The sequence below is a fragment of the Denticeps clupeoides genome, chromosome 15, assembly GCF_900700375.1.
Source record: "Denticeps clupeoides chromosome 15, fDenClu1.1, whole genome shotgun sequence".
NCBI lineage: Eukaryota > Metazoa > Chordata > Actinopteri > Clupeiformes > Denticipitidae > Denticeps > Denticeps clupeoides.
Window position 1 is genome coordinate 11,151,079 of NC_041721.1, and position 24,922 is coordinate 11,176,000.

The window sequence follows — 24,922 nt, forward strand, 5'->3', positions numbered from 1 at the left end:
GAACATAAATGTGCTGACATACAGTTACACCAACACACCTGATTTCATGTCTAAATCTAATTTATACGATGCATTAGCTGTCTGATATTTGTTAATATATATTTTTTTCTCATTGCAGGGAGTGTGGAGCAGAGACCTTTGTCAACTTTGCCTCTTTCGAAAGGGACGGCAAGCTGCCATACAACTGGTAGGCACTCTTCTCTCACCCCACTACAATAAATGAACACCAATACTATGTGACCAAACAGAGGTAAAAGCAAATCATCATAACCTGTGGTTTGGTGACCAGTGAAAACTATAACAAAAAAATCTAGAAAAACTTTATGTCATATCATTATCAAAAATGCAGACAGTGTTAATTTTCTTGAACTCACTTCGCTCAATCGTAAAGCAGAACAAGCCCCGCCTCATTTAAACAGATACACACCTCGTCTGGTGGCCCTTAGAGTGTAGGACTTCTTTGTCATTATTTCCATTTCCTGTCCTGTGATGGTAGATTATGAGTGAGAGGAGGGGATTTTGTGAGATTATGTGATTTGATGATGTAACAGAAACTCAGATTCACCGGTCAGTGCAGGGGCAGGACAGGAGGTAGGGGAGGGGGAGGTCTTCCTATATTTGTGGTATTTCTACTTATGGGCGGTGTATGTCCCCAGAAATAATGTCAGCATGCACTTCTGTTGTCCAGGACAAAAGCATCTGTAGATGTAAATGTTAAGATGGGATGAAATCCGTGCCTGGCTGTTCTTCTTGGCGTACCAGTTAGGAGATGGTGTTGTTCCAGGATGAATATCTCTTTTACATCAGCCTGCTTAATGTACAGTTTGATATTATCAACTAAGTAACATGAAATTTGAAGTCAGAACACATGAAAATATTTTTTTGATGTGTACACTGAACCTGTCTACTAAAACCAACCAACATTGTGGCCTTGATAAGCTATACACTAGAAACATGAAGAAAAAAATATCACCAAATATACTAAAAAAAAAACTGGCAAACCACCTGGAAGTGGATCAAATAGCATAGATAGATGAAGAAATAAGAAGGACACAACTATTCATTTAGCTGATGCTCTTGTCCCACTGGAGCCCAACATTTAATAGGCACAGTGGAAATAGCAGGATCTGTATGATGGGGGCATGTTGCTGACCTCAAGGCCATCAGCCAAAATTCAAAAGATTTCCACTATTTCTGTGAGAAACACACTTGCAGCTGCTGATTTAAATATCCCACATGCAGATTTCCCCTTACTGGTGTCAGTGTTCATGCCATTAACCAGAAAATCTGTCTTACACTGCAGACTGTGTTTTGTTATTTTTATACCAACGTGCAGTAGGCATTAATATAAGAGCTTAAAGACAGTCAGTTAAGGCAGATCCTGGCTCTATCTTGAGCTTTTTCATGCTATTCATATCCAAAAGGGAAACAAGAAATTAGACTTTGATGGTTTTGATCCAAGCCTTGGCGTTGCATGAAAATAAAATAAAAAACTTCCCAGGAAAAAATGATTTTCAGGAGGGTGTTATCTATTTGCATTTTTTTTTTAAAGAAAAGTTCCAGCTTGTATTATGCAAGCGCTGTCACTATTTACTCATGTGAGCCATAATTAGGCTCTATTAAATTTTTGTGTGTATATATGTGTATATATATATATATGTATATATATATACATACATTTATAAAAACCTTTTTTACATAGTTAAAAACAAAACAAAAACAGAATAGCCATAGGCTGCATGTCGCATTAACCCTGTATGATTCACTAATTAAATACCTCTGAGTCACTGTCTGCCACTTTTACTAATGGAGCACCATGTTTTGTCCCAACCTGTCGCCCCTGGTCCTTTTATTTATTTAATTGTTTGTTTATTTATTTATTTATATTTTTTGTATATTTCTTTCTTTCTTTCTTTTTTATTTGAACCCCTTCAGGCGAAGGAGCCTCTTTGCCTTCCTTACCCTTCTGCCATCCTGCCTATGGACTGACTATCTTTTGGCTTTTTATATTAATCCGTGGTAAGTAAGCACTGACGGCCAGCCCTCAGGCCATGGCCCCGCCATCCGTATCATAGACAAAGCAATACTGAACTGAAGATTGTCTTGGGGCAACCATGTCCAAGCCCATTTGGATCTGGACCAAAAAAAAGCTTTAAAATGTAGATAACTGCATGTACACTAATTATCCACAGAGTGGGAAGTATTTAAGGAGAAAAAGACAATGAAAATTGGGGGTGCATTTTAGTATTGCTCTGTCTCGTTCTAACTTTAGCGACTAACATCAGCAAGGCTTCCGCTAAGGCCCTCCTGCTTGCATAGCGCTGCTCCCAGAATGGACAGGAAGCATAAACCTGCACACGGAGCAGCTGTAGAGACGTACATTTACCACCGCAGTCCTAATCTGGGCCCAGTTTCCCCGAAACATACGTAGAGCCATGATCAACGTTAAGTTGATGCTACGACGCTTTTTTGGTGGGAAACCGGACCTGGTTTGTTACAGCGAGTGCCACATTTGCATGTCTATAAATGCCTGAATGCGTACATTGACTGAAGTCGGGGGTCAGTGGGGCATGGGATGAACTAGATGAGGCGACATGAGCTGACCCAGAGTCCCTAACCTGTAGCATGTAAGAGAATAGCCATGCATGCGGCATCTGGAGCCAGACAGCAGCCGGTCTGTTGCGCATATAGTACTGGGGTACAGTAGACGAATGTTTCCTGTAGACTAGCTGTAGTTCTTTTTTTCTTTCCATTTCCAATAGTCTCTTGCTTTTCTTTTCATAGGAGCAAGACTGCTTTAAAGAAAAGGAAACTAACAAGGTAACAATGCTTTGCATAACTGTGTATAAAGAAGTGTGAGAGACGTGTGTGTGGGCATTACTAACACAAATTACTAAAAGCCTTACATTTCAATCACAAGCCTTTAACATTTTAGTTTAGGAACTGATTCATATGTTCCTCATTTTAGAGGAAGAGATCCTGAATATCTCTTAGTTGCCCAGATTGGAAAATCTACATTGTCACTGTCCACTCCTGAAATGCTTCATCTTAATTCCACATGAATCCTTTACTGTAGATGATTGTAGATCCGTTATTAGGATCTTTTATTTATTAGATCCTCATGGTAGTAGTCGACGATTTATTAAAAGCATAAAACCACACAGTGCAATCAAAACCTTGTGAAGTGGACAGTAGCAGGATGATGGAGTCGGGGCATTTATCCGTGAACTGGAATCAGCCTGGAAAGCTCCTTCTCGGATGCGTCCCCAGAGGCGTGGTGGCGCGAGGCAGGGCGTCTGTCTGGGCCTTCACGGCTGCAGTGAACTGTGAACGCGCACTGCCCCCAGCGTGCCCATGTTGCGGCATGAGGAAGATTCCCTCCGTCCGTTAGCAGCGCCGGCAGCAGCATGGGTCAGACACCGTCTGATGAAACTTTGCGTCAGAAATAGAAATAGCTGAAATGTTACACTCCGTATTACAGTCATATATAAAAATTAAATGCATTGCATTTTGACTGTATTGCAAAACATAAAATGCATGTCTGTATCCTCTTAGACAGTTTATTGATAAATGATTCCAAAATCTTTATAGTCTTTATTATAATGGGCAGTTATCACATATAAAGTCCTCAAATCCTCTTATTATTTATAATAATATATTAAATATAATATAATTGTTATAATTTCTAGGAAATTAACACCAGTGACATAAATAATTATAATTACAAATGGATTTAAATAAAAGATCAGAATTATTATACAATAATTTGAGAATATTAAACTGAATCATTTTTTTAAGCACTGGAATCCGAGCCTGATGTCTTGTTGAGACAGTCTGATGTTTGACAGCTCTATCGTCTCTCATTCATTAGTAAACTGCCTAGAGCCTAATTAGACTTTATTCCAAGGCTAATTTGAACCTGCACGTCTTGGTGTTTTTTTCATGCACTTTTATCAGGTGAAGTTCAACTCGCCGTATTTAACATTTTGCAATCACTGAGGAGATTGATGCTGATGGTAACTCAGACTAGAAGCATTTTGACATAGACTTTTGACATAGACATAGAAGCATTTGGAATGTCACACTCATAGACTGACACGCTGATATTGTTTGTGTGTGTGTGTGTGTGCGCGTGCACTCAAATGTATATAACAATTATATGAACATATTTCTTATATTCCTGTAATGTGATTACTAGAATGTAGTCATAGTGAAAGTTAAAAGTAAAAATAAAAGTATTATTGGTCATAATACTCAGATTGGGATGTGACAAAAACACAATGCTTGTTTATGTAATATCATTTCCAGCCCGATCTATTCTGAAATACTGAACAAAGTAAGAATATAGCTTTTAGTAGCTAAGGGGTTTATTCTAAGGTGGGTATATTATACATGTAATATACACTGCTCAAAAAACTTCAAGTCAATCACACTTCTGTGAAATCCAACTGTCCACTTAGGAAGCAACACAAGCAGCACAAGCAACACAATATAATGTAAATAGACAACAGTAATGGACCATTTCAGTCTGTGAGAGGAGCCATGTTGTGAGGATTCTGATGTCCTCTGTGTGTGTGTGTGTCTTTGTTAATCCACAGCCCTGTGCAGCTTGACGATTTTGAAGCGTATATCAAAGATATGACTAAGGACTCAGCTTACAAGTTCTCCCTGCAATTTGAGGTGAATTCTCCTGTTTTATTGTTATTGGATTGTTTTTTTATTATTGGATTGGGTTATGATGATGAGTCAGGAAAGCAAGTTCCTACTTGAAGTGCACAGAGATGAGGTAGTGAAAGAACATAATTTGATGTTTCCTCTCTGTATTTCCTCAAGCAGTCTGCACAGAACGCTTGAAAAACATTCCCAGTGCCAACACAGTCATTAAATAGGCATTTTATGCACATTATACTACATAAATATAATATCAACTTAATTCTTTTTTTTTTTTGCAATTATGTCCTCAAAAATAATAAATTGTGGTCCTGGTGCCCCATCTGTTTGTTTCAGGAACTGAAAAGTGTCGGTTTGGATCTTTCGCACGATGCCGCAGACATGCCAGTCAACCGGCCCAAGAACCGCTACACCAACATCCTGCCCTGTAAGCCGCCGCACCTCGGAATGCTGCTTAGCACTTTAAAAACCCTGCAGGGATCTGTGTGTCACTGATTATACGAGCCGTTGGTCTAAACGTTATAAGCATCCAGGTAACTGTGTCAAACCAGCACAGCCACTTCGATTAACAGAGGGATTGGTGTCTTTTCCCGCAGATGATTTCAGTCGAGTGAAGCTGGTCTCCATGCACAACGATGAAGGGGCCGATTACATCAATGCCAATTACATACCAGTGAGAGTCATTTTCTTCACCTTTTCACAATACATGGTTTATTCATATTATTTTAATATATATTTGCATATTTTATCATTGATATTTATTTTTTTGTCTTTTTTTCCAGTATTGTAGCAAAGATATTTAAATTTTTTTTTGCTTTTAAGAACAATACATTACAAATATATTGTCTTTTTTATTATTATTGAAATGCTTTAATGACATTAATCGCAGGGTTATAACTCTCCGCGGGAGTACATCGCCACGCAGGGCCCTCTGCCAGAGACGCGGAATGACTTCTGGAAGATGGTGCTGCAGCAGAAATCTCACATCATCGTCATGCTCACCCAGTGCAACGAGCGAAGGAGGGTGGGTCCCCCACAGCCGACCAAGGCCATGGGCTCACGACTCTTGTGACCAAACAGTGGAGAGAAATAAAACAGCTCATTTTTACATTTATGGCATTTATCAGACGCCCTTATCCAGAGCGACTTACAATCAGTAGTTACAGGGACAGTCCCCCCCTGGAGCAACTTAGGGTTAAGTGTCTTGCTCAGGGACACAATGGTAGTAAGTGGGATTTGAACCTGGGTCTTCTGGTTCATAGGCGAGTGTGTTACCCATTAGGATACTACCACCCATTTTTGTGCTTCTTGCTGTAGACGTGTCAGCCTGATTTTGCCATGATGACAAATTGGTAATTAACGGGTGACATAATGATCTGAGATAAATGTAGCATGAAGGAGACACGTGGCAAGAGTGTCTGACACAGTGACCTTTGTGACCCTGTTTGACCCCAAGGGCAATGCTAGGTTATGCATTACTACAGTTATTAATTGACTAACGTGCGGTCCCTCATCCAGGTGAAATGTGATCACTACTGGCCCTTCACAAACGAGCCGGTGACCTATGGGGAGATCACGGTGGAGATGCTTTCAGAGACTGAATCACCTGAGTGGACAGTCCGGAGCTTCAGGCTGGGATATGTGAGTCGAAATAAATCACGTTATCCTGTTGATCGTATGGTACCGGTCACGTCTGGGGGTTGGGGGAGAAGGAGGCCCAGATGCGGGACACTGTTTAGAAAGTCCACTTGCAGCAAGCCAAAACCTGGAACAATGACAAAGGGAACAGAAACAATCATAAACTAACCCGAAAGTGTGTGGAATGATGACCAGGAACTGAAACAACGAGCATTTGGCTTCAGATTGCTCAGGTCTCATTAAAAGCAGTTGAACCGCACCCAGCGGGTGCTGCAACATTAACATGGAGGCTTACGTTGTGTTTGTAACATCCCTACCTTAATGATGTCCCGCTTCAACACTTCATTCCCCCTTCAATCCCGAAACGTGACATTGCCATTCCTGTAATAAATGTGTTTTACATGATGTGGTTCTCCAATTTTTCACAGTGGTTACTGACTTAGAAAACTAGTACTAGAAAAAGTGACTGGGAAAATATTAGTACTAATATGAATTTATCATTTATTATTGCATACATACAGCAAGTGAAGATATTAACTGTACTATGTTGAGGATATTAAGAATGATAACTAATAACAAGGCACAAAATTGCATAGGTGCTTTCCTCACTGTGGTTTTATCCATGTTAAGGTGGGATTAGGCAAAATGCATCAAATCACCAGCAGTTTGTTCTGGTTGCAATTGTAGGCGGATGAAAGCCAGGATGTGCTGCACTTAAACTACACCTCCTGGCCAGACCACGGAGTTCCCACAGTCAACGCCATCGAGAGCATCCTGCAGTTCGTACAGATCGTCCGGCAGCAGGTGAATCGGACCAAAGGGCCCATCGTGGTGCACTGCAGGTAAGGCTCCAACCCCCCCGCCCGCCCAGATGATTTCCAGACAGCGGCCAGACACCGTAGCGACTCTCCTCCCTGGATCGATCCGACGTTTTGCAGCATGGTGTGGAGTACAGTTACAGGGCAGCATGGGCAGACGGCCGGCGGTCATCGCGCCCGGTATTGATCACGGCTGGTGACGCTGGCCTGGCGTATAGAAGAGACGATTCCGGGCCCTCGCTAAATGGGCTTCTGTGCCTTTGATTTCTCATTAATCGCGTTATACTGTATGTGATGCCACCGCTTTATCATACTGATTTACCTCATTAACAACCATAAGCGTAAAACAAGAAAGAAACACAGGTTTAAATAATCTAGAATGAGGAAGCAGTATGTGCGAGAGCTGTCAGTAATCAGGCTCCTCCCGTTTTAAACTCGATCTTGTGCTGAGTCTAGTGTCTCCTAACTCCCTGTTCATTTCTGTAAACGCTGAGGACGCCTTTGACCAGACTTAGCTGCACTTAGCGGCATTTTGAAAAACTGTGCCCTAAGTATAAATATACTTCCACAGCGCCGGGGTGGGTCGAACGGGTACGTTCATCGCTCTGGACCGACTGATGCAGCACATACGTGAGCACGAGTACGCAGACATCCTGGGCATGGTGTCGGAGATGCGATCGCACCGTCTCTCCATGGTCCAGACAGAGGTAAGCGGGAATGTTGTGCTTTGTTACAGTCATGCTGCTTTTGGTCCGGCTTTCCGTTTGCAGCCAATAAGACGTGTGGACTAACATGTGGGGTCCAGTCCAAAACGGCATGATTGGACAGTCTTGATTGTCTGCAATTACGTTCTTGATGAGGCAATTGGTTCCTACTGAATACATTCTGTTTCCTTTCCGTTGTATCAATATGACACGGGTTTCGGCCATAATGAATGTTAGGCTGTGAAACGATGTTCAAGCGCTTACAAAAATGACAGACATCCCATAGCAGATACTGCTGGACGTGTTTCCCCGATCTTTCCTAGTCGGTAGGAAGCGGACTTGTAAGTCCAAACCCCGAACAGTCAAGCTTCCACCGCCGTCTCTTTGCGCAAGATACAGTCCTCACTAGGCTTGTCTCGATACTGAAATTTCAAACTCAATACCGATAACAAGGATGGTACTCAATAATATTTTCTATACTACTTTGGGGGGGGCAGGAACTTTTCTTAATAATAAAATTATATTTGTGGATACGTTTTAATACATTTAGAATGCACACAATTTCTGCTTTTCCCCGTTCATCTGGTTGGAATCTGAAATCCAGACAGTGCTCTTGCTTTTGACATTTTCTAGCAAGCTTAGTGCTGAAGAATTAACACTGTAGCTGCTTCCGCTGATGCCACGATTAAAGTGCGCCTCATGTAAACATGGGGTCCTTATCCAGAGCGCCTTACAATCATTAGGAAAACAATGGTTAATGCAGAGGACACATTTCGTTGTGTGCACGTCACGTCACCTTTACTATTCAGGCGCTTAACATGTTTTATTTAATTTACCTTCCTAGTCTTCCTAGACAACGCAGATGTAAATGTCATGAAATCCCTCATGTTTTGTTGAGCGGGTGTAAGGAATGTTCCTGCCTTTCTCTCCTTGCTACAGGAGCAGTATGTATTTATTCACCAGTGTGTCCTGCTGATGTGGAAAAAGAAGAAACAGCAGTCTGTAACCAGCGATGTGATCTACGAGAACGTCTCCAAGTCATAAGCACTGAAGGCCCTGTAAATGTAAGCATGCACACGCACGCACACACACACACACACACACACACACACACACACAGTATTTCAGTGAAGCCGAGATTGTCAGCATCAGCATTCCATCAGTAGTCCACAGGAAATGATGGCTGCTACTCATAAATGACCATCAATCTTTCCCCTCCTTTCAGGTTGCAACAGTTGACCCACCGTCCTTCCCTCCTTCGCTTCTGCCGAGCAGATCTGTGACATCATCAGAACCAAACGCCGATGAAGTGGAAAAAAAGTACAAAATCCCAATGAAGGAACAAAAACTCCAGACTATTATGCTTTAAAAAATTTTGGTGCAAGCATGGAAGAAACGTTGCCTTAAGGAGCCTTCACTTTACTGACATCAGATACATCTCATGTTGCCACCCTGTGGTTTTTGGATTTTTTTTTTTTTTCTCGGAAAAGAGGCAGCTGGTCCGGTGTGCACCTTGCAGCGATCCTGTAAAGCTCCATCTGCTGGCGGTGCAGAGGAACTGCTGTTTATCGTTTTTCGACTTTTTGTTAATCTCAGGACTGGCCGACATCCCCAGCAAGCACACATTTCTCTCTCTCTCGCTCTCTCTCTCTGTACTGCACCCTACCCGTTACCACACTGTACCAGGCTGTTGCAGACTGTATATTGTCACCCAAACCTTTTCCCCACCGGCCGTAACCCGTAGTTGTAGTGCTCATGCCGTATTACGCAGCTGCCGCCAGCTGCCACTCAGAATGCCACGGTGCTGGCGCCGACCAGGCCGGCACCGGACTACAGACGCCACACTGCCACCCGTCTGGGACGTAAAATCCCCCTCATTTCCCTTACTGTTAAAAAAAAAAACGTTTTTACATGCGGTGTCAATAACTACTGTACTTTGAGGGTGAAAAAAGCAGAATACCAGAGCATCTCTGGCTGGGCCATATCTGACTACGTGATGACCGCACTGTGAATATTCTGCTGGGGGGAGGGGCCAAGGTGGAATTAAGCGGCCTCCATTTTTCAAATTATATGTAGCAGACGTTCTAGAAAGGTTTTTAATGTGACTAGACACACTAAATCTGTTCGCAAAACGGATTTTTACTGCAGAAAGGAATCTTGCGCAGATGTAAGGGACGATATTGATACTAAAATTAATACCATGCTTCAGAGAGGCCAGGATATCTAGCGATCCCTTGATAGACTATCTTGGCCGATGTTTCTTTGGACCCGGCGGACCACCTCTTAAGTTATTTCCAGAAACCCAGAACCTCCCGCATTTATTAGGAAGCCTAGTCAAGGTCGGGGGTTCCGGCAGATGGTCCCTCCAGGACCAGGGTCTAGGAGATACTGACCTACGCCGAGAAACTGGATTGAAATGCTGAGATGCTGAGCTTTTGGTGGAGCTTGCAAACAACCCATCCCAAACACGTCCAGCTCGTAGGCTTTTCAGTCTTGACGCATGCATTGGTGTCACTGTAAATACTCGTAAACCACGTCGTGGTGTTTCTACCTGCAGTTACAAAGTAATTTCTGTAGAAACCCCCCCAAAAAAAAAAAAAAAAAAAAAGACAGTGAACGTGGCCCTGTCCCCTATTTTCATAAGTGTCCGGCCGAATTGTACAGCAGTCGCATTGTTCAGCAGCTACATTATTTTTTTAATAACTACTGGAAGTCATTTTGATGTAATGGTTCTGAGCAGAGGTCAACTTCAGATCGGGCCAAAAAATACGCGACCAAACACGTCCAGAGGGGAGGGGTGGGGACAGAATAACTGGCTTTTTTTTTTTTTTATTCTCTTTTAACTCAGTGTGCGTCCAGTCCAACTTGTCTGTCAGTGGTGCCATTTTGTGCATATGTGTCACTTATGCTAGAAGGGGGGGGGGGAAATCCCAACACCGGGGTCCTGATCACAATTTCAGTGTGTGTGTGTGTGTGTGTGTGTGTGTGTGGGTGGGTGTGTGTTGGGAAAATAAATAAATAAATGTTTCAGTCTATCAGATTCAGATCTATTCTCATCACGTCATCTCACATACTGTGTGCCGGTTCATGTTAATGGGGGTTCGGCAGGATTCTAATGTGGGGTGACAAATATTGAGGGAATATTTTTGTGCCTTCCTTTGTAATTATTATCTGGGGAAAATATGATCAAGTGTTCAGAACTAGTTCATCGTGAGAAACGTTTCTGCATGGAAGAAAAAAAAAAAGTCCAACTGGGTTAGAAAGGATAGAAATTTGGATAAATAATATCTCTCAAAACTCACCATTTTGTATCGCGTAACTGACCGTTTCCTCTAAAGAGACTAACAGCGCCCCAAAAATGAGCTTTCACAAACACCGATTCATTCCTTTTTATTCTCTGTGAGGAAGCAGATGAAATTGTATTTCCCCGTGAAAAGAAGACACAAACAGCCTTTTTTGTAGATCTATTTAAGAATACTGTTTATTGCAGAATTAGCAGTCGTGTGGAAAAAGGCACCAAAAAAAAAAAAAAAACTACACAAGGACAGCAAGGAGTCATCCTGGATGTTCTGTTCTTGACCTTATTTCAGGTGCACAGAAGACCGTAGAAAACAAGCAATTCCTCTAGCAGACAATGAACTGTGAACATGTTACATCCAAGAGAACCTTCTCGCAACCTGTGAGAAGTAAGATCTGACGGAGGTCTGGCCCGAAATGCCCCTAAATTTCATGTGATTATTTGGGTGTGTGTGCTACATTACCATTAAACTGGTGTGTGTGTGTGTGTGATTGAATCCAGGCCAAGAAAGTCCACAGAGCACAAGCAGACAAAAAAAGGGACACGTAAGCCACCTCACGTAACGGATCTGTTCATTTTATGTGCAAGATTTACACAAATGGTTCCTTTCGTACAGTCGGCTCCCTCTAGTGGCTGCGCTGCTGCCTTACACCCCTGCTGGAATGGTCACAGTGAATCTTCCTCACATACAAACCTTCCGCCAAGTTTCTATTGCGAAACAACCGAGTTCCGCTGCTTTCCCACAGCAGTACTTTAATATTTCATCTGATGTGGCTTCCAGATGACAGTCATCATTTGTCCCACTCGCGCACGTCCTCTTCACCAACAACGGTGGTTTACCTGCAGTAAAGTCAACCCACTGAAGCCACAGGAGCATTTCTCATATCTTAATCCTTCAATGTGTTCGAAAAATGTCTCAAGCAACTGTGTGACACTAACAATTTGGCTGCATCTGTACAAACATGAGAGAATGATCATTTTTTTTATAAAACGAATGGTCATTCAGCAGTCAAACTCTACAAATGTGCAAAATTCTCTGCAGAAAAGCTTCATCGTTAAATAAGAATTCTCTGGGCCTACACAGCGATTTTCACCTAAAGAGCGTTACAGGAAAAGTGCCACAGGCACCTGGACCTGGAGTGTGTTCAACTGAAGAACATGAACCCAAAGTGATCATGTGATCTAAAAAAAATAAAAAATTAAATCATACTAAATCAGTCTAATGGCCCTCACCTCCTGGTTAAATGTTATATAAAGACTCTCTCTCTTTTGGCATTACACTTACATACAAAATGATATAAATATCTTCTATTTATCAACAATCAGAATGTATATAGTTATAATCTCTCTATAATCTCCATTATTCACAATCTTAGTCCAATCTTGCTATACATGTACCCCCGTCCCCCGGTAACTTGAATTGACTTGGGTCACATTCTCCCAACAAGAACCAAGTAAGAAGTGTGGGGGGGTCTAAACATATTTAATGTGCTGCTGCTTGGGACCCAAACAAACGCTGGACTCAACGACAGTAAGATCACGACTGGAGACAATTCAGAGGTTGCAGCAGAAGTCAGATCCTGCTGACCAATGGTGCCGCCTCCCTGACTGAAACGGGATTAAGTAGAGAACAGCCGGAGATGTTTCCGCTAATCCACCGGGGGAATTTTACCCCCGTTTTCTATTCGATTACTCTGTATCGGAATTCAGTGTCCTGGAAAGTTCTGGGTCCAGGAGCTCCTGGCGTCGGCGCATGATCGCGGCGAACTGGGCGCGCTCGGAGGCGTCCTGGAAAACAACAACGCAACAAGATGAACGTTTGGTCGGCGAGGGCCCTCAGTGGCTCCCCTCGTCGAAGGACTCCACGCCCGAGTCGCTGGCGGTCGCCGCCAGCTTCTCCTGCCTCCTCCTCATGATCTCCTGCAGCTCAGAGCCCGAGCTCCTCTGGGAGAGAGAAACAGACGGACGGGCGTGAGAGGGTATATTTTACCACGTAGCAACGCAGATCAAGGACCTGCCAAGGCTACTGGCATATTCCTGTAGGAACCGGGATACAGATGTATGATGGACAGTGCTGTGCCAAAGTTTTAGGCAGGTGCGAAAGCACGCTGCGCGCTAAGAATGCGTTCGTCTTCATCTTGAACATTTTACAAAATGCAAAGTGAGCGAACAAAAAGGAAAATTACTATTGGTTTACAAGCCCACCAGCTGAGTTAGCGAAAAAGCTGATGCAGTTTTGAAGGCAAAAAGATGATACTGGTTTGAATTAGGTTTCTAAATCAAAATCTTTCTTTGTAGCACTTTTCCACACCTGCCTGTATATCAGCATATTATCATACATCTGTATCCAACGTGCTATATTAACGATAATAGGATTCATACAAAGGAGTCATTACACCGATTAGGGACTTCGATGTTGTGACTAAGGAGAGACAGTTTGGCTTCCAACACTTGACTGACTACAGCAAATATATTGGATAAGAGCATCTGCCAAATGCTGTGAATGCAAATAAAGAATAAATCTGAGAATGGAAGAATTCATCAGAGACCTCTGGCTCATTTGCATAATGCGATCAAGGGAACTACAATCGGCACAATCTCATCCAAGAGTCCCGGCCAGAAAAAACGTATTTTCGTTAGCATTTATTCAACCCAACAGAGGTCAGAACAGAGAACTTCTGAATTGCTGCTGTAAAATGCCATATTGCATTTGTAATTATACGGTGGAATTCAGTGATTTGGAAACCTATATGACCCTCACCAGGTCCTTAAAAATCAATCAAAGATGCTGATCTGTACATATAATGTCTTATTAGTTCTCATTAAAATACTCAGCTCTGCTCAATTTCTAACTGTGGATAGCCATATCACTGGAACCAGATCTGAGGTCCGGCTTCTGAAACATACTGTACACGCCATAGCACCTACATATGAATATTCCCTGATTTCTACAGGAAAAATACAGTAAGAGGAAAATTGTTGATCTCTGTATGAAATGCTTCAAATTAAAGTTCTAAAGCCACAACAATAATTGCAATTTTCTGTACAATTCCACAACACTGACTGGGAATAAGGCTGAAGGGATGTAAAGGGAAAGTCCTCATGCTCACCACATATAGGGATCACTACACTATGTGGGTGGCTAAAGGGTAAAAATAAAGCACGACCCAACAGTGGGAAAAAAAGGAAATGAGGGTTCACAGCACAGTTCGCTTCGGGCTGAATTACAGACTTTATAGACTAAAGCTTATGTATCTCTGGATTTTTTTTTTTTTGCATATCTACCAACATCTCTGTTGGCCAGATTAATCACGGAATATCTGAAATCAAACAGGAAATTTATGTGGTGACACACCAATCCTTTTTAAATAGAATTATTAATTCAATATCATTTGTATCCTTACAAAATTTTTGCTCCAAATATTTCTCATAAAGATGAGCTGAAAATAGTCTGGCCAACAGAGCAGAGATACACTTCTATATACACAATACCTGTAAAGAGCTCATGAGCCAATTGAGAAGATCAAGGGGAGGTCAGAAGAACATCTGCAGATAGGAGAGACACCACAGAAAAACCAAAAGGAAACCTTGCCAGTGCTGGGGGACAGAACCTTTAAAAACCACATGTAATCTGCTCAGACAAGGACTATTTGTTCGATGTTTTAGGTCCCATCACTACCTAGATTCTAGGTTCCTCACATAGGAGAAAGGTGGGGTCTTGCACCCTGGAGAATCCCAACATGTAACATGATTATAGTCAAGGTTGCCTAGATTATCATAATGTCAGGGGACTAAACTCAATTTACTGCCAGCATGTCCCTGGATAAGAGCGTCAACTAAATGAAATGCAATACTTCTGCAGAAGGTGATGAGCAATAACCCATGACTCCACCCAATTTGACCACCCATAACATATTTATGAATTGAGATTTGGCAGGAGAAATACACCCACCTCAAGGGCGGCCTTCTGGACGGTGACCTGGCTGTAAACGCGAGCGCCGTCATCAGGGCACACCGTCTTCAGCTCATCTTTGTTGAGGGAGAAGAGCTGGGCGCCAGTCAGCACGCCCAGGCTGTTAATGGTGCTGTGTTAAGAGAACATTGTGCAGAAGGAGCCCTGTTTTATTCGCCATGTTTCTGTATGTATGTACACGTGAAGCATGTAAAGGAAATCTCCGCTGACGTATGTCACTACACAATGAATTGCTTAATTGCTTTAAACACCAGTCTGACTCACAGTTGATAAATTACATTACGCGTGTGTGTATCGTGGACGTCATTAGGCCTGTTTTTGTTGGGCTTCAGCCCCCCCAAAATGATCCCAAGCCCTTCTAAAAAAAATGAAAATTTTTAAATTATAGCAAGAGTGCTAGTACACGGAGTACTAGTACACAAGAGTACACAAGACGAACTGAGTACACAAGAGTGCTAGTACACTGAGCGCAGGTGGGAACTTAACAAATTTAAAGACTAAGAAAACCAAAAGGTGGGGGATCTTCTAGTACCCCCCCCTCACACTGCTCCCCAGGCACCTTTCATGACTGCCCACTGCTCACCAAGGGAGATGGTTAAATACAGAGGACACATTTTGTGGTGTCACAATGGCAATCATTTCACTTTCACTGAATTGCTGTACAAGAGATAATAAAACTAAAGAAGCCTGTTTAGGTTTGGTAAGAGAAATGCTAATTCCTTCCTACAACCCTGGGGTCTTTCAACACTAGTGACATCCCTGGTGTGTATATTTACTCACACACTGCTGAAGCCCTTCGCCTCCAGCCAGGCCTTGACCTCGTCGGGGGCGGAGTCGTAGCTGATGTTGACGGCCGAGAGGCTGGCGCTGCGGGGGGTCACCTGGAACTTCTTCTGGGCGCTGCGGCCCAGCGTCAGTCTGTGCATCAGTTCGTCCTGAACCTCCTCCATGTTAGACTTCCTGCCTAAAAAACATTTTCAAAATTCTATCTATTACAGCATATTTTCTGATCAATCAATGATCCTGGGTCTTATTAATTTTCTTATATCTAAATGAATATTTAAAAAAAAGTTGTAAACATATTGTATTAATGTACTTAAATATAAATGAAAAAAAATGCATGCAAATAAAATATGGCTGTATGCATTGATAGACTTGCATTAGTGGATCTCTCTACATTTCTGCAAATATTCCATTCATCAACAGACAAGATTTCCAACGATGTCTGGATTTACAATAAAATATAAAAACAGCCATTAATTCAACTATCGGTCCTTTAAATTGGGTAAATTAATCAGGACTCACGATTGACCGGCGGCGGCCTCTCCTTCTGATGCTCCCTCATGGTGACGCTGCCATTCTCGCTTGAGTTGGAGCTGTTCTGGCCGCTCATGTGGGTAGGTGACGCCCTCTGGGGGTCTGCAGGTGGCGGCGCAGCCATTGGAGGCAGAGGGGGCGTGGGCAGCCTGACTGGAGCTGGGACTGCAGGTGGCGGCGTTGGCGCTGGAGGGATGGGGTTCGCCATGGGTTTTGGGACGTAGTCAGTCCTCTGTTTCTGTGGGGCAAGTATTGATGACACTTTCAATGAATCAGATTATGCAAAATTAAAGAATACATTGTTTAAAAGATTGAATGTGTTTAGTGGTGCAGAGAAAATCACAATTGAATGCTGATTAAATTATTAAATTCCACTGAACATTGACTACCATTTGATAATGGCCTATGGTTTCTCTATGATCTCAAGCAGGTAAGTTTCAAACAGGTTACAATTGAGGGTAGCAAGTCAAGGCATTAATTATAATTTTCAAATAATGTTTCCATTACCTCGTTTAACTCTCCAAGTAATTGCTTGCAGGGTGGAAGTATGAAAAAAAAAATCAAGATATGATCACTCAAGAAGTGGCAAAGTCAAACCCAAGCAATGAACTGGCTAGAGATAGGACAGTAAAAAAAGTGTGTGTAATATGTACACACACACACACACACACACACACACACACACATTATAATGACAGACATGTACGAACATTAAGAAATCAAGTCATACAGACCCCTGTTTTCAAAGCACTACATTCGACGTAGTGAATGAGGCTTGTTTACTAGTGTAAAATTGACTATCCTCAGGATTTGCATAATGAAATCGCTAAAACAAAAGGAATATGTGCTTGATAGCTATCTGTATTTTGAAGAGAAGAAACTAAATAACTGAGATCCTGCTTCTTCAGTCCTGTTTACCTCTAATGACTTGTTCATGGAATCATCAGTGGACACCCCAAAAACCATTTCTCTTACAATCATCTACGTACCCCCATTTACTAACAACCTAAAAATGCAGGTTGATATTCAGAGAATGACTCTGATTGGCAAATTATTGAATCAAACTTTCCTGATTACATCCAATGTGCTGAGTCTTAAATAATGCCTATAAAATATACCTAATGTTTGAAATATTTGTGTTTACAATCCTGACGTCATATTATACATTACTTAGACCACACAGAATGATGAATGACATATCAAGCGTGAAAAAAAAAACAAAAACAGATGTAGACTGCATCTGAGGGGGGAAATGTGAAAAGGGTATCTGGATCAGGTTGGCTAAAGGAAGCACAGCAAACTGGACTGCAGAGCAAGTGGAACATGCTACAACCGCTCTGGAGTCTCTAACATGGGGAGTGGTTTTACAGACGCACACACACAGACTCTACCTTGAACAGCTCAAACTCCTTCTTTGGCATCATAAGCTTTTTTTTTTTTTTAGATACAAGGAATGAGTAGATGAATACAAAATAAAAGATGGAGAATGATTTACACCATAACAGAGATTAAAGGTATTAAAATAATAATGATTCACAAAAAAAAATTAAAAAAACTGTGAACATGTCAGGTTGAGAGTAGTGAATGTGGCGGCTGCCCTCACCTGGATGGTGTGGCTGTAGATGGGCTCTCCTCGCCCAGTCATGTCCACCGCCCTGGTGATCTCCAGGATGTTATTTGGCACATACCCAGACACCCCAGCTCCATTCCGCACCTTCCACCACTGCTTCCTGTCATCCAGCACCTGAGACAGGAAATGACCATAAAATGCAATATCAAGTAAAAAAGGCTGTAAAACAAGTTTTATCATGGCGATGATGGATTTAATATTATGGTATTTGACACACACAGTTGCTGAAACAATGAAAAAAAAACAAAAAAAAAAAACAGAGAACATGGATCAGATTACTTTTCCTCCATTTAAATCGTTGTGATGATGCTTTGAAGGTGTATAACTGTTACTGATAACAGATCCAGGGGCCATATTACAGGGTAAATTAGGACATGATTAGGTCAAGATAAAGGGGATAAACAGCATGAACAGATGATCTTCCAAATTGAAATTATATATGTAAAAGAATAAAAAATGCTTTCCAACTTTCACCGACCACCATTAATGATTCATGCAAATGCTGAGAGGTCAGTTTCATGTCAGCCAAAGACTTAAAAGTGTAAAGAATCCACAGTCGAGTTCCAACCACAGCAACTAGTTACCTCCACCACCTCGTCCTTCACCACGGAGAGCTCTGTGTTGTTTCTTGCCACAAAGTCGTATCTAGATTTGGCAAAGTTCTTTGGCTGACCTCTGGCCTGGGCATCATAGTTTCTGTAAAGCACATGTCATCAAAACCTCTTCTGCACAACAGTAAATCATGGAGCCAGACCACAAGTGGAAAAAAAGGAACTGAAGCATGTACTGATAAGTGTATTTGTGGTTTGAGAGTGAAATTATTTTATGGGGAAAATAATAAAATCAAAGCAGTTACACACACAGAAGCAAATGTTGGACTTCATCTATCAGCTCCTACACTGATGAGCGCCACCGCCATGGAGAAATGTCTCAACTTCAGTATTAGATAATGAAAAGAGAAATCATCTTATTTAACCAAAGGTAGTAGGTTCTAGTGTTCCAAATTAAATAGGAAGAATGAGAAGAATAGGAAGATTAGATCTTGCCAGGTGAAATATGACTGGACTGACAGAGCAGAACAATTAGAACAGTGAGAAATCATAAATTGGAATCAAAAGTTAGGATTTAAATAATTTTTTTACATTATTCACTTATTTTTTTAAAAAGCTATTACAATGATTAGAAGAAAGGCAGTAGCAAGAAGTAATACGATCTCCTAGAAGAAAGAAAAGAAACTAGGCTACAAGTCAAAAGCTATTTCTATAGAAGCTATGAAGACTGTTTTGAAGAATCTAGGCAAGGAAACATGTGCCATGCTCTGCACATTAGTATCCGGAGAAGGTGCTCAACACAGGAACTCATTCAGCACTGTTGGAAAACCCTTCTCATTCTCCATCTTGAGGTGGTTGAGGAAAGTCAATAGTGTGAAATGCTGTTATCGTTGCTTCGAAAGAGCCTCAAATGTTTGCACCACAACACAAGTGAGGTTATTTCATAGTTCTGAGCCTTTGGGTTTTGTTCTACAGTGTACTAACAGTCATAAAATCCCCTCAAACTTTTGACTGGTCATGAATAACTCAATAGATGAATGCCCCTCACCATAGGCTTAAAGACAGTAGAGTGAGACAGTTCTCCAGGGCCTGTCACTCATTCATGTGACCGCCATGGGTGTTACCTATCTACGTGGCGGCTGACAGCCTGTTTAAAAGCCGCCACAGCCATGTCCTTGTCCAACAGGGGCATGCGCTTGTAGGCGGTGCTACTGAACGCATACCCGTCTGCAGAAGGGACGTCCTGAATGTGGGCTTGCTGCAGGAAGAAGGAAGAAGGAGAAGGGAGGTCAAATATATTAACTAAAAATGATCAAATTAACATCTAAAATTTGTCACATCAATAAACGTGTGTCTGTATGATTGAGGTGAATTCAATTTAGATCCAAATATTTAATATACAGTTTAGCAAAATATTGTATACTGGTAAACAGTGCCATATACAATATTTTGCTAAATAAAGATCACACATTTACATTTATAGCATTCAGCAAATGCCCTTATCCAGAGTGATTTACAATCAGTAGTTACAGGGACAGTCTGCCTGGAGACACTCAGGGTTAAGCGTCTTGTTCATTGACACAATGGTAGTAAGTGGGGTTTGAACCTGGGACTTTCTGGTCAATAAATGACTAACATTAGTGTTTTAATAAGTCCTGAATTATCAGGGATTGCCGTATATGACAGATTTTGGATTTGAAAGTGTCTATATGACTGGACAGATGTGGACTGACCTCTGTGGTTATTCGGCGGACCGCCTCCTCCTGCCTCTGGATCTCAGCATGAGCTAACGTCTCAGCCAGCTGGTTCAGTTCCTGCTCGCGCGAGTTACCCATGAACGCCAAGACCGGCGGCTCCCAGCCATCACGGAAATGGAGATTGTAAGGTGGGAAGAAGTGATCCTTCGGCCACTCAAGTCTAACAGGATAGAAATACAGCAAATAAAATATAGGGGACCTATCAAAAATCTCCCTTATAAGAGTACACATTTCACATTTTCATTATTATAAAACATTTTTAAAAACTTGTAAAAATATGTAACTGATAAATCTGCAGTAACATTATCTTCAGCCTCAATATCTTGGTTGTTGACTCATGTGTGTGTTTAGTACACTGACATTCACTTTGCATTTTTGAAAAGTCTTTCTAGTGCAGCTTGTTATATTACATGTCAACAACCAGTCACTCGATTTAATGAATTGCGTAAAAAAAAAAAAAAAAAAAAAAAAGCCCAATTTTGAGCCCAAAATGGACACAAAATTGTAATGTATATTAATAACTATATTGTTATTAAAGGCTTACCTGCACTTGGTCCAGCCATCTCCCAGAGTGACCCAGAGGTGTCTCTCCTCCGCTGTGCCAGCAGAGTGCAGGAAGTCAATGGCTTCCCGGGTCAGGAGAGGGACAATGACACTCTTGGCAAGGTCAACTCCTCCGGATGTCTGGATCACCTACAGTGAGAGATTTGCTCCAGCCTGAGCCTCTAAACAGTTCACTCAATCAGCAATCAGCATCCTAAAGAGTTCACATACCATCCTTAGAGGGGTAAAGAGAAAATGGACCAAGTCAACAGCACTCGGGTTCTGGATGTGGTTCCTCAGTTTTGCCTGTGGTCAGGGTATAGAAATCAAGTGGAGTCAATCAATTAAGTATAAAGTAAAGTGAAGTGAAGTGATTGTCACATGTGATACAGCACAGCACAGCACACGGTGCACACAGTGAAATTTGTCCTCTGCATTTAACCAATCACCCTGAGTGAGCAGTGGGCAGCCATGACCGGCGCCTGGGGAGCAGTGTGTGGGGACGGTGCTTTGCTCAGTGGCACCTCAGTGGCACCTTGGTGGATCGGGATTCGAACCTTCTGATTACAGGGCCGCTTCCTTAACCGCTAGGCCACCACTGCCCCTGCCCATTAAAGTGAAGTGATTGTCACATGTGATACACAGCAGCACAGCACACAGTGCACACAGTGAAATTTGTCCTCTGCATTTAACCCATCACCTGAGTGAGCAGTGGGCAGCCATGACCGGCGCCCGGGGAGCAGTGTGTGGGGACGGTGCTTTGCTCAGTGGCACCTCAGTGGCACCTTGGCGGATCGGGATTCGAACCGGCAACCTTTTCATTACGGGGCCGCTTCCTTAACCGCTAGGCCACCACTGCCCAATCATGGACTTAATGTATACTATAGATAACCTGTAGCTACAACTGATTAAGCGAGTCAGTCAGTAAAGGGCCATTTAAAAAATGTAATTCTCACCAGTAAGTTAAATGCATGCTTAAATTTCTGGAAGCAGTCGACAAACTCTTCTTCTGTTGGAGGCTTTGCGCGAAGTGTCAATACTCCCTCTGGTGGACAAAACAGGCATTTACAGATCCAAATGTTCTAAACTTTCATCTACAGCTCTTGAAAAGCAACATGTTCTTTTTCAAATGATGGGCTTAGATGTATTCTTCAATAAACTACAGATCACATTTGAATCAAAATTCCAACTTGTGAAAAATTTCCTTAGCTGAAAGGTCAAAAATAATATTACAAAAAGACTATAAATTAAAAAAATTCTGTGATGCTATACAGGGAGTGCAGAATTATTAGGCAAATGAGTATTTTGTCCACATCATCCTCTTCATGCATGTTGTCTTACTCCAAGCTGTATAGGCTCGAAAGCCTACTACCAATTAAGCATATTAGGTGATGTGCATCTCTGTAATGAGAAGGGGTGTGGTCTAATGACATCAACACCCTATATCAGGTGTGCATAATTATTAGGCAACTTCCTTTCCTTTGGCAAAATGAGTCAAAAGAAGGACTTGACAGGCTCAGAAAAGTCAAAAATAGTGAGATATCTTGCAGAGGGATATCTTGCAAAGCTTCTGAAGCGTGATCATTGAACAATCAAGCGTTTCATTCAAAATAGTCAACAGGGTCGCAAGAAGCGTGTGGAAAAACCAAGGCGCAAAATAACTGCCCATGAACTGAGAAAAGTCAAGCGTGCAGCTGCCAAGATGCCACTTGCCACCAGTTTGGCCATATTTCAGAGCTGCAACATCACTGGAGTGCCCAAAAGCACAAGGTGTGCAATACTCAGAGACATGGCCAAGGTAAGAAAGGCTGAAAGACGACCACCACTGAACAAGACACACAAGCTGAAACGTCAAGACTGGGCCAAGAAATGTCTCAAGACTGATTTTTCTAAGGTTTTATGGACTGATGAAATGAGAGTGAGTCTTGATGGGCCAGATGGATGGGCCCGTGGCTGGTTTGGTAAAGGGCAGAGAGCTCCAGTCCGACTCAGACGCCAGCAAGGTGGAGGTGGAGTACTGGTTTGGGCTGGTATCATCAAAGATGAGCTTGTGGGGCCTTTTCAGGTTGAGGATGGAGTCAAGCTCAACTCCCAGTCCTACTGCCAGTTTCTGGAAGACACCTTCTTCAAGCAGTGGTACAGGAAGAAGTCTGCATCCTTCAAGAAAAACACGATTTTCATGCAGGACAATGCTCCATCACACGCGTCCAAGTACTCCACAGCGTGGCTGGCAAGAAAGGGTATAAAAGAAGAAAAACTAATGACATGGCCTCCTTGTTCACCTGATCTGAACCCCATTGAGAACCTGTGGTCCATCATCAAATGTGCGATTTACAAGGAGGGAAAACAGTACACCTCTCTGAACAGTGTCTGGGAGGCTGTGGTTGCTGCTGCACGCAATGTTGATGGTGAACAGATCAAAACACTGACAGAATCCATGGATGGCAGGCTTTTGAGTGTCCTTGCAAAGAAAGGTGGCTATATTGGTCGCTGATTTGTTTTTGTTTTGTTTTTGAATATCAGAAATGTATATTTGTGAATGTGGAGATGTTATATTGGTTTCACTGGTAAAAATAAATAATTGAAATGGGTATATATTTGTTTTTTGTTAAGTTGCCTAATAATTATGCACAGTAATAGTCACCTGCACACACAGATATCCCCCTAAAATAGCTAAAAATAAAAACAAACTAAAAACTACTTCCAAAAACATTCAGCTTTGACATTAATTTGTTTTTTGGGTTCATTGAGAACATGGTTGTTGTTCAATAATAAAATTATTCCTCAAAAATACAACTTGCCTAATAATTCTGCACTCCCTGTACAACTCACTACCAAAGTTCATAACCACCATTAAATAATATAACAATAACACTAACTGAATTAATCAGACCAGATCATCTAATCAGCAGCACATCATGTTAAAGAATGTATTTTTGGTGTTGCAATTCAACTAATAAATGCACATGCAATGATAGAAATAGATAGAAGTTTTCCAAAGCAATACATAACTTATGCATTTAAAAACAAACAAATATACTCTACCTCCAGGTCCCTTCTTTTTGCTCTTCTTTGATTTCTTCCTTTTTGACAGCTCATTGAAGGCTTCGGCTGCTTTTTGCAGTTTGGTCACAAAGTATTCAATGTCGTCCAGAATATGGTTGAGAATTTGCTGTGGAGCAGACAAATTTTGCGTATGGATATAGTTATTCATATTTACATACGTTCGACCCAGGCAGATAATGCAATTTGAAAGCAGTTGTTAGTATAACCTTGTGAGGGTTAACAGACATTCATGCCTAATGAACACGCCTTGCCGGATAAAGAGGTTGGCTGTCCAGCATGTAAAGACATTTTATAAGATACCGTGGTGACGAAGGTGTCAGACCTCTTGCTCTTTATCTCTTTAGCTCTATATCTATTTACATTTCTTTATCTGAAAATGTAAAATGCATCTTTATTATTGCTAAAAAGTAAAGTACTAGAAACATCATTTCCTGTATTAACAGCAAACCCCATAATAAGAATAGTAACCAGCGGTCCTGATAAATTTGTTACATTACGCAGATCCCATAAAAGATGGGTTCTACTGACCATCAACAAGCAGAATGTAATGAAGCTCTAATTTAAGATCTGTGACTCTGGCAGCAAGTGAATTTGATTTGTCTTGTGGCTGAGTCGGTGGGTAAAGGAAAGGATGAGCTATGGCTGCACGTTCTTCCTCATATCAGCTAATTCACTTTCACCAGGGCAACGAGGACAGAGCAGCGTCCCGTCTGTCCCAGGCTTACGCGGCGAGTGGCAAATGGACGAGTTCATCCCTCAAAGTAATTAGGACAGCAACAGGAAGATGTTTGATCTTGAAGTTCCACAGAGGCGGATATGGGATGTTTTTATTGCTCGGAGGATGAGGATGTGATGAACTCACCACGTCTCGGTCCACCCGCGCTGCCGCCACTTCTGCAGGCTCATCCTGCTCAGCAAATGGCCTCTGCTTATCATCTGAAAGCCAAGATCAAGGA

At 41.9% G+C, this 24,922-nt stretch overlaps 2 protein-coding genes across 13 annotated transcripts in view; one reads left to right on the forward strand and one right to left on the reverse strand.

The window, feature by feature from the left end:
* Window positions 1-10,448, forward strand: part of ptpro (protein tyrosine phosphatase receptor type O) — a 47,691-nt gene extending 37,243 nt beyond the window's left edge. Inside the window, exons 16-27 of one of the 2 annotated variants that reach the window (XM_028953762.1) lie at window positions 119-187; window positions 1,936-2,019; window positions 2,785-2,820; window positions 4,599-4,680; window positions 5,008-5,098; window positions 5,268-5,344; window positions 5,561-5,695; window positions 6,190-6,312; window positions 6,997-7,151; window positions 7,699-7,834; window positions 8,771-8,895; window positions 9,057-10,448. In XM_028953762.1, coding sequence (XP_028809595.1) covers window positions 119-187; window positions 1,936-2,019; window positions 2,785-2,820; window positions 4,599-4,680; window positions 5,008-5,098; window positions 5,268-5,344; window positions 5,561-5,695; window positions 6,190-6,312; window positions 6,997-7,151; window positions 7,699-7,834; window positions 8,771-8,875 — 1,093 coding nt within the window. In that variant the 3' untranslated portion in view covers window positions 8,876-8,895; window positions 9,057-10,448. The remainder of the gene's footprint in view (window positions 1-118; window positions 188-1,935; window positions 2,020-2,784; window positions 2,821-4,598; window positions 4,681-5,007; window positions 5,099-5,267; window positions 5,345-5,560; window positions 5,696-6,189; window positions 6,313-6,996; window positions 7,152-7,698; window positions 7,835-8,770; window positions 8,896-9,056) is intronic. The other variant, XM_028953763.1, reaches the window with a different exon arrangement.
* A 1,235-nt stretch (window positions 10,449-11,683) lies between these two features.
* The window catches only part of eps8a (EGFR pathway substrate 8a, signaling adaptor), a 45,921-nt gene continuing 32,682 nt past the window's right edge, over window positions 11,684-24,922 (reverse strand). For 4 of the 11 annotated variants that reach the window (XM_028953765.1, XM_028953769.1, XM_028953766.1 and 1 more), the window contains 15 exons: window positions 24,829-24,902; window positions 23,946-24,072; window positions 21,857-21,945; window positions 21,132-21,206; window positions 20,902-21,050; window positions 20,334-20,517; window positions 19,725-19,858; window positions 18,634-18,745; window positions 18,023-18,163; window positions 17,811-17,846; window positions 16,927-16,950; window positions 16,408-16,657; window positions 15,883-16,066; window positions 15,082-15,214; window positions 11,684-13,073 (listed from right to left, as the gene is read on the reverse strand). In XM_028953765.1, coding sequence (XP_028809598.1) covers window positions 12,966-13,073; window positions 15,082-15,214; window positions 15,883-16,066; window positions 16,408-16,657; window positions 16,927-16,950; window positions 17,811-17,846; window positions 18,023-18,163; window positions 18,634-18,745; window positions 19,725-19,858; window positions 20,334-20,517; window positions 20,902-21,050; window positions 21,132-21,206; window positions 21,857-21,945; window positions 23,946-24,072; window positions 24,829-24,902 — 1,820 coding nt within the window. In that variant the 3' untranslated portion in view covers window positions 11,684-12,965. Of the gene's footprint in view, window positions 13,074-14,621; window positions 15,215-15,250; window positions 15,461-15,882; window positions 16,067-16,407; window positions 16,658-16,926; window positions 16,951-17,810; window positions 17,847-18,022; window positions 18,164-18,633; window positions 18,746-19,724; window positions 19,859-20,333; window positions 20,518-20,901; window positions 21,051-21,131; window positions 21,207-21,856; window positions 21,946-23,945; window positions 24,073-24,828; window positions 24,903-24,922 lie in introns of those variants that run through there. The other 7 variants (XM_028953773.1, XM_028953771.1, XM_028953770.1 and 4 more) reach the window with 6 other exon arrangements.